Source organism: Arachis hypogaea, chromosome 2 (assembly GCF_003086295.3).
Source record: "Arachis hypogaea cultivar Tifrunner chromosome 2, arahy.Tifrunner.gnm2.J5K5, whole genome shotgun sequence".
NCBI lineage: Eukaryota > Viridiplantae > Streptophyta > Magnoliopsida > Fabales > Fabaceae > Arachis > Arachis hypogaea.
Genome location: NC_092037.1, coordinates 7,931,183 through 7,940,082, shown reverse-complemented (window position 1 = coordinate 7,940,082; position 8,900 = coordinate 7,931,183). Strand labels below are relative to the sequence as shown.

At 34.5% G+C, this 8,900-nt stretch overlaps 1 protein-coding gene across 1 annotated transcript; it reads right to left on the bottom strand.

Annotated features, from left to right (window-relative positions):
• Positions 1–7,603: 7,603 nt before the first annotated feature.
• On the bottom strand, positions 7,604–8,900 carry LOC140176522 (uncharacterized). Its single transcript, XM_072208058.1, has 4 exons — positions 8,651–8,900; positions 8,313–8,533; positions 7,986–8,132; positions 7,604–7,897 (listed from the first exon to the last, which is right to left on the bottom strand). The coding sequence occupies exons 1-4, from the start codon at positions 8,898–8,900 to the stop codon at positions 7,604–7,606; spliced, it is 912 nt and encodes a 303-aa protein (XP_072064159.1).

The window sequence follows — 8,900 nt, the reverse complement described above, 5'->3', positions numbered from 1 at the left end:
CCACTCAACTTGTCCCGTACCGTACTTTCTACACCACAATCCTCAGAACCCACTTCTTTAACATAGACATCAAAGCCACTATTACCGATTGAGATGTAGATCCAATCTCGAATGGCATCAAGAGTGCCTATGTCAACTTGAATCCGTCCAGATCTAAAGGATGATCCTACTCCTGAGCCTATATCACATCTAACCACATCGCCCCACAGGCCATCCATGATTTTAAACGTTTCTGTTGACCATACGTGAAAAGGCACCCCATAGCATTCCAGCCAAACCCTCCTAGTCTCACAACGTTCTGACTCCTTCCATCTCCAAACTTTATGGAAAAATTATAACAACCTATCCAGCTTGAAAGTGAACATCTCATCTGCATGCTTCACAGAATCAAACGTGATTAAAACCTTACAAGCGCCTAGCTCGCTTACTTCCACAACATGAGGCACATTTTTACAAATTGTCCTTCTCAACGATTTATGGTCAAAAGGTTTCAAAGTGCTTCCTACTAGACTCCACGCTAACCAATCCATATTTTCTGCCGCTATCAACACTTCAGCTCTTTTTATCCGCCCATTCGCATGTTGGCCATTGACGTGCTTTCCATCCGTCTTCACCTTCACATGTTATAGTCACCTCCTTTCCACTACCACATTCTGTAGGCTCCTCCTCCTGTTGGACTCTTTGCTCCACCTGCACTTGCCGGTTCCTCACCTGTTGTTGCCTTCGAGACCTAGCTTCTCCTACAGATACGATCTTCTCTCATAGTCTCATATTATTCATCTCCGCCTTCAGCATGCCACCCTTGGTGGTGTACTGTACAAAAGTAAAGAGATACACCGCTCCTAATTTACGTTTACGGACAAGATATATGTCGTTAATTTTTCCGTCTAACAGAACAGATGATATAATTCCCTCTTTGAAATATCCTCCAGTAAGTTATCCACAAACACAGAGAAGAACTCATTTTCTAGGCGATGATATTTTTCTCGATTTCAAACCCTAGGATCCTTTATGTGTGACTGGAAAATCCTAATGCCACCCCTCCTAGTGTTTCCCCCCTCTCAATCTCTCGACCTCTCATTTTCTAACACTAAACTACCAAAAAACTTTGATTTCTTACTGTTCCTGCAGATCTACTGAATCTCATTACTTGTATTCAGGTCCAACTACCCTGCCTAACCAACCCAACATTATAAATACCTTTTTATAAATATATTATAACTTAGAAAAAATTTCAAGTATACTAGAGAACACCGGTGTTCCAATTATTTTAATCGTTGATTTCAATTAATATATATTATATATATTTTTTTATAATTTAGATTAACGGTTAAAACAACTGAAACACCGGTATTTCTGGTATACTTGAAACTCTTCCTATAACTTATTAGATATATTTTAATTAATAACTTCATCTTATCAACTCTTTTAGTCATACTAAATTTAAAATCTCCTTACATTTTTGTCTTTTTATTCTGATTAGTAATTTTTATATTTTATATTTACTCACTTAAAATAATTATTTTTTTATTTTACATAATCATTAAAAAATTAAATGTTGTTAAATATCTCTAAATTAAAAAGATAAACAAAAATATTTTTATTAATCATACCATAATTTTGATATGGATAATTATGTAAAATTTATTAATATTAACTCTTTTTCAACATATATTTGATTAATATAATTAATTAATAAATTACTAAAATATTAAAATAACTTAATTTTATATAATTATTTAATTATAATTGAGTCAATCGGTTCAACCTGTGACCCACCGGTTAAATCAATAATCCGATGATCAGTCTGATCGGGTTAATTACCAATTCGATTCTGATAACTATGGACAAGGGAAGTAAACACGGTGACAGAGAAGAAGAGAAAAAAAGGCAGAATTGAACAACGGTAACAACGAGGGGAGTGGGATTGACGAAGAGACGGCGAGAAAGCGAGAGGCGCGATGGGACGAAAGTAAGAGGAGAGGCCGAGATCCAGACGCAGCGGCTCCGCGGCGGAGTTCCGAGTGAGGAGGGCCGCTCCACGATTGGCAACTGAGTGAGGTGCAGCAAAACAGCAGAGCTCAAAGAGCGTGAAGCTGTGAGAACCGAGAGAATATACAGATGGGATTAGATCAAGGTTCTAAAACTAGACTGATCATCAAACCGTTTTAGTTACTAATTTATTAGTCTAACTGGTTCAACCAAAAAATTGTTTTATAATAAAATAATAAATAAGCATACTAAAATATAATTATAATTTAATATAAATTTTAAAATGTCATCCAAATTTAAAGCACTACGTCAACTAAAGTCTTATGATCTTATCAAAATACAAAACTCAAAGGTTAACAAAGATTAATAAAGATGAACAAAAAGTTGATCGTAATGAACAAGTAATATTCTTAAATTCATAAAAATTTAAATATTGAATAATTTATAAATTGTTTAATAATAATATTAATATTCTCAACTAAATAATTTAATTAATACACAACCCCAGACATTATTATCCATAGGAAATTATGAGCAATAAATTCACCAAAATTTCTAATGGAAAAAATTTTCACATGGATTTTATAAGGTTCTTGAAAAAGAATGATTCATTTTATTAGTCATGGTGAATAAGGTTCATACACTTCTCAACAGTAGTTCCGGATCATTTACAAAATAGGAAGTGAATTTGATAGTCTAAGATATTTGGACCATTAAATAGTCTATAACAAAACATGTTTTTTAAATTTTTTAATAACGGCTAAATATTATCTAATTTTAATTACAAATTAATTCCTTATAAAATTAGATAATTATAAATCTATTTTTTATTTTATAAATCCTTATTTTATCATTTATCTATTATATTTATTAATAATAAAAAAACTAAAACAATAACAAATTAGATCTTTCATTAATTGTAATAAATATTTTGTAATCTTAATCGATCATAATTTTATCATTGATCCGTTACATACGTATTGAATTGAGAAAATCGTGTTTGTTAGAAAGTCAATCGATTGAAATTATACACAATCGATTGAATTTTGCAAGACATGTGGAATTTTTCCTATTTAATCGATTGGTCATATTACCCAATTGATTGAAATCATCAAAGCAATGTGGGTTTAGTTAATTCAATCGATTGGTTATGTTACCCAATCGATTGACTTACGCTATTACTTATTAGAATGATATATGAAAGTTTAATCGATTGGTATGATAATACAATCGATTGAAGTTTGTACGCGACTAATGGTATTTTCCAATTCAATCGATTGGTACGAGCATTCAATCGATTTAAATGTGACGTGAATAAGGTTTTTTTCCTGCATTCAATCGATTGGTATGATAATATAATCGATTAAATTTTGATATGCACTATATTAAATTTTCGATTGGTATGATAATATAACCTCTCTTCTCTCTCTAAATCCACAAAACTTCTCTCTTCTTCTTCTTCTCCAATTTCATCAACATCTACTCCAAACTACATACATATTATTAATCCTCATCCAAATCCTTACAAAACCTACCGAACTAATATCATAAAATGGCCAGAACTAAAAAATAAAAAAGAGCTAGGATTGAGAGTGAAAGTTCTGCATTCACCCATTTATAACCTTAATAAAAAGTATTGACTTGTATGCGAGAAAAGGGATTTGACTACTTTCTTATAAAGTTTGATGTGGTGAGGAGCAAGAAAAGGTTCTCTTAGGAGGTCCATAGATGATTGAGAAAAATTATGTGGAAGTGAAACCTTGGGATCAAGAGTTGGCAAAGCGGGCCGGCCCGTTCCAACCCGCTTAGGCCAGCCAACTAAGATGGATTTAAAATGCTAGTTCGCCCCGCTTTATGGCAGATTGGCGGGTCGGTGGGCTAGCCTGCTTGACTCTTTTTTTTTTAATAAAATTCATTAAAATTAACAAAAAATAATAATTAAAAAATAAATACAAATAAAAAATAGACAAATTATAATAAAAATTTTTTACTATTTTTTTAATTTTTAACTTCAATAAAATTGTTCAAAATAATATTTATCAATAGAACCATCTTTATTTTAAAAAATAAGTCACATAATTTGAACAAATATACAAAATTGTAAAATAAATAAATAAAGTTAATAACTAAAAACAGAATAAAAACAAAATAAAAAAGTATTTGAAAGTTCTATAATTATTAATTTTATAATAGTAATCATTCTTTTATTTAATAAAAAAGAAAAATAAAAATCTTCGACCCGGTGGATCGGCCCGCCCCGCCAAAACTTACTAATTTAGTGGTGCGGGTTCGACGGATTTTTTTTTTAATTTGACGGACTCCAAATCCTAACTTGACCCACGTCTTTTTTAGCGGATTTAGCAGGTCGGCCTGACGGGTTCAACCCATTTTACCATTCCTGACCGAAATCGTCTAATAATATCAAATAGTGTGTAATTTTACTATTTGGCTAGTTAACAATTATATATTTATAGATAACCGTTTGTTTGAATATTTTCAATGATATAAAATTAAATTAAATTTTATTAAAAATTAAATTTCAAATTAAAATTGAATTTTACCGTTTGAAATGAATTATAAAATTACAGAATTAGAATTGAATTCCAATATTTAAAATGTTTATCAAATAAATTAAAATTTTATAATAAATATCTTTGTCTTTTATTAATATAATATTATATTTAAATAATAAATATATTTATTTATTAAATTATATAAAAATAATTAAAAAATTATTTTTTAATTATATTTTTTAATTAAAATTTGTTTACCTCTTTTAAAAAAATAAAAATATTATTTTTCATCTTTATAAAGGACGTAAAATATTAAAATCAAAATTTATAATTAGTAAAATTATCTACACAAAAATAAATTAAATTATCTATTAACAACTCACAAATATTTGAAATAAAATTTTAAAAAAATAAATTCATATAATATAAGTATTTATTTGTCAAAGTAAAAAACACAAAAATATCACTCAAAGTCTACTTTAAAAATTACAAGAACTTTATGAAACTATTAGACATGAAACAACCTAACTTAGTATGCAATCATCCTAAGCGCAAATTTTTTGGACATCCAAAAAAGACATCAATAAAAGTAGGAGGGTCAACATGTCCTCAATAGCTTCAAAAAATTTATCATCTTATACATCTAAGTTACGAATTATTTCAAATAGTTTAAAAGTCTGCCAAATATAAAACTTTGTAGTGATAATAGTTTGTGTAATTTTTTTATTGCTGCAGAAACTTCTTTAAATTTTGATGAATTTTTATCACTTGCTTTTTGTTTTTTATTTTTGGAAGACGAAGTATCAGCAACAATTTTTATCACTTACTTTTCGTTTTTTATTTTTGAAAGACGAAGTATGAGTAACAGATGGAGTGACACATGAAAAACTTGTGTAGTTGGAGTTGCTCGAACACTCTCATTTTCATATTCAAAAGTATTAAAACTTCCAAATGAATCTCATTATTCACTTGCATCTCATCAATATCATTAATATTGATGTCCTTCTCATGCGACCATCTTCATAATCTTTCTTTAGCAGTCTCACTTCGATATCTAGTTACTATATCTTTCTCATATCTCTCTCTAAGAATATCTCGGTGTAAAGAGCTTTTTTTTTTTTAACATAGGTAGCTCAACACAGTAAAGTGGAGCAAAAGAAACAAAGAACAACAAAAATAAACCATAAACATAAAGAAAAGTTGTAATCTGTTGTCATCTCCGGCATTGCCATCAACAACCAAATGGATCCACTCCACACCATTCCTTATAACTCAAGAAGGACAAAATCTTAACTCCTTCAACACTTGTCTCTACTCTCTGGAAAGCTCTGCTATTCCGCTCTAACCAGATGTTCCAAATAACTACACAGAATCCTATCTGCCATTTTTTTTGCTCAGACTTCCCACCTGTTACTTCAGTCCAACTCTCAAAGAACTCTTTAACGGTTCCCGGGGTGGTCCAAGCTCTATCAGTGAACGTCGACCATGCACACCACACCTGCCACGTAAACTCACAAGCAAAAAATGAATGATGTATAAATTCTATGTCCTTTTTACACAACACACACATATTGTCATGATGATTAATAATGCCAAGTCTACTCAGCCTCTCCTTCGTGTTGACCCTGCCTACTAGCACAAACCATGCAAATAGCTCAACTCTTGGAGGAATCAAGCCTCTCCAAATGGAGCTTGTGAAGTTGTAACTCGTGATGTCAGCTGAGAGAGTCTCCTACTGTACCACCTGCACAAAAGAACTAGTAGAAAAAATACCATTTTATCAAATTTCTATACAATTGAATCCTCTCTATCAACCGATAACCTCACAACCCGTAACCGGTCCTGAAGTTGATTGAGCAGCTGTAACTCCCATTGGAATAGTTCTCTCTTCCATTGGAAGTCCCATACCCACTCTAGCCCATCCCAAAACCTATAGTCCCCTATTACGGATCCTTGTTGATTTGAAACAGAGAAGAGTCTCGAAAAACAATCTTTCAAAGAGCCACCTTGTAACCAAGTATCCTCCCAAAAATGAATGTTTCTACCATTTCCAACCTCCATGGACAGACCCCTGATCATCATATCTCTTGCCTGTTGCTCCTTAATATTAAGCTGGCATATATCTTTCCACGGCTCCCCTCTTGATGGCAGATGTTGGCTTGATAACAGTACAGTTGGGTCCAACTGATTACAAGAGCAAACAACCTTCTTCCAAAGTGGGCAATTCTCCTTTGAAAAGCGCCACCACCACTTGAACAGAAGCGAGGCATTCCTAATTAGAGCATCTCCCACCCCCAAGCCACCTAGATTTTTCGGCGCTTGAACTACCTCCCATTTCACCAATGGTATCCCGTTATTCCCATCTTCTTTACTCCACAAGAACCTTCTTTGAAGTCCAATGATCTTTTCTGCAACCCCCTTTGGCATCTTATACATGCTTAAGTAATAAACCGGCAGGCTATTTAGAACAGATTTTATGAGGACCAACTTACCCGTTTTGTTGAGAGATCTAGCTTTCCATAAACTCAGCTTGTCTTCCACCTTGTCTAGGATTGATTTCCAGGTCTTCACCAACCGAGGATTAGCGCCAAGAGAAATTCCTAAATACCTGACAGGTAAAATCGCTTCGGCACATCCCAACAGACCACACATATTCGTCACCCATTTCTTCTCACAGTTGACTGAAATTAGGCACGACTTCTCAAAGTTGATACTCAAGCCAGACATTAACTCAAAACAACGCAGGAGCCTCTTATAACTCACTAGCATCTTCGTTTCCTGTGGACAAAAAAGAATTGTGTCGTCTGCAAATTGGAGATGCGACAATTCTTTATTGTCCCTTCCCACCAGCAGTGGAGAAATTCTGTCATTTCTAACTGCCTCCCCCACCATTCTGTTCAGAACATCAACAACAAGAACAAACAGGAAAGGGGAGAGTGGATTACCTTGCCTAAGGCCCCTCTCCATCTTGAACGACTTAGTTAGTGACCCATTGATTAACAATGACATAGATGCTGTAGTCACACATTCCTTCACCCAGGTCCTCCATCTAAGACCAAAACCCATCTTCTGTAGTACTATATCCACAAAGCTCCATCTCACTCTCTCATAGGCTTTCTGAAAGTCCAATTTAACAATTGTCGCTTGTTTCTTTCGCAGCTTAATCCATTGGATGTCTCACAAGCAATGAGGGCACCATCATGTATTTTGCGACCCTTTACAAATGCAGACTGAGTCTCCCCCACTAGATATGGCATCACTGATCGCATTCTTCTTAAGTCCTTGATTTCCATGGCCCCTTCAAATTTTGGAGCTAGTGCCACCCAAGTGACATTAACATCTGCGGGTAGCTTAGCACTCTGAAGAAAGCCCAACACAGTAGCAGTAAACTCCTGACCAACATTTCTTTATGAACTTCATGTTATAGCCATCACTATCTGGAGCTTTACGGGACTCACAATCCCAAACTGCCTCTTGTACCTCCTCCATCGACGGTATTTCCTCTAGTACTGCTGCCTCTTCATTAGTAATTTTCTTGACCAGTCCATCACGGATCCCAATTAAAGGGTCCTGCTCCTGCCTATACAGCTCTTTATAAAAATCCATAATCGCAGTCTTTATTCTGGCCTGATTCCATACCAATCTTCCATTAATCACTAAAGAATCGATTCTATTGTTCCTCCTTCTTGCCAATGCTAGGTTATGGAAGTACCTAGTGTTCTTGTCCATATCTCTAGCATGCTTGGATCGGGACATCTGCTTTTAATGCACTTCTTTTCTGACATACTACTTCGCATAGCAAGTCACCAGAGCCTTACGTCTAGCCTCCATTGTTCCGTCATAACTGCCAGCACTAACCATATCATCAATCTTCTTGATCTCTTCCTCAAACTTCTTTATCCTGTTGTCCATGTCTCCAAAATTAGCCGCATGCCATCTCCTGAGCGGTACTGTCAGTGCCTTCAACTTGTTTGTAAATATGTCGTCTCCCAAATTACTCCACTCATCCTTTACCAACTTCAGAAACCCTTCATGTGTAAATCAGTAATCCAAACTTCGGAAAGGTCTTGGACCCACACAAAATCTAGAATCTTCTAAAATCAATGGGCAATGGTCTGATAGGCCTCTCGGTCCTCCTTTCAAACGAGTATCTGGGAACTCCTCAAGCCACTCCAAACTGACCAAGATCCTATCAATGCGGCTACAAGATCGACCTCGAAACCATGTGAACTTCCGGTCAGTTAACAGTAGATCGACTAGCTGTAAATCTTGTACCCATTCCTTAAAATCCTCCGTAGATGCCGGTAGACTAGTAGCGCCTTTCCTTTCTTCCAACCTTATTATCTCATTGAAGTCTCCCATGAAGCAGAACGGAACCTGACAAAGACCGACCAT

Bases quoted from the DNA above. Each gene is read 5' to 3' on its own strand.
- LOC140176522 (XM_072208058.1), bottom strand. From the start codon at position 8,900: ATGGTCGGTCTTTGTCAGGTTCCGTTCTGCTTCATGGGAGACTTCAAT. The intron at 8,534-8,650 runs GTTTGAAAGGAG...TTACACATGAAG, and splicing joins TGAGGAGTTCCCAGATACTC to GGTTTCTGAAGTTGGTAAAG. The intron at 7,898-7,985 runs GTACAAGAGGCA...AATGTTGGTCAG, and splicing joins AAATACCGTCGATGGAGGAG to GAGTTTACTGCTACTGTGTT.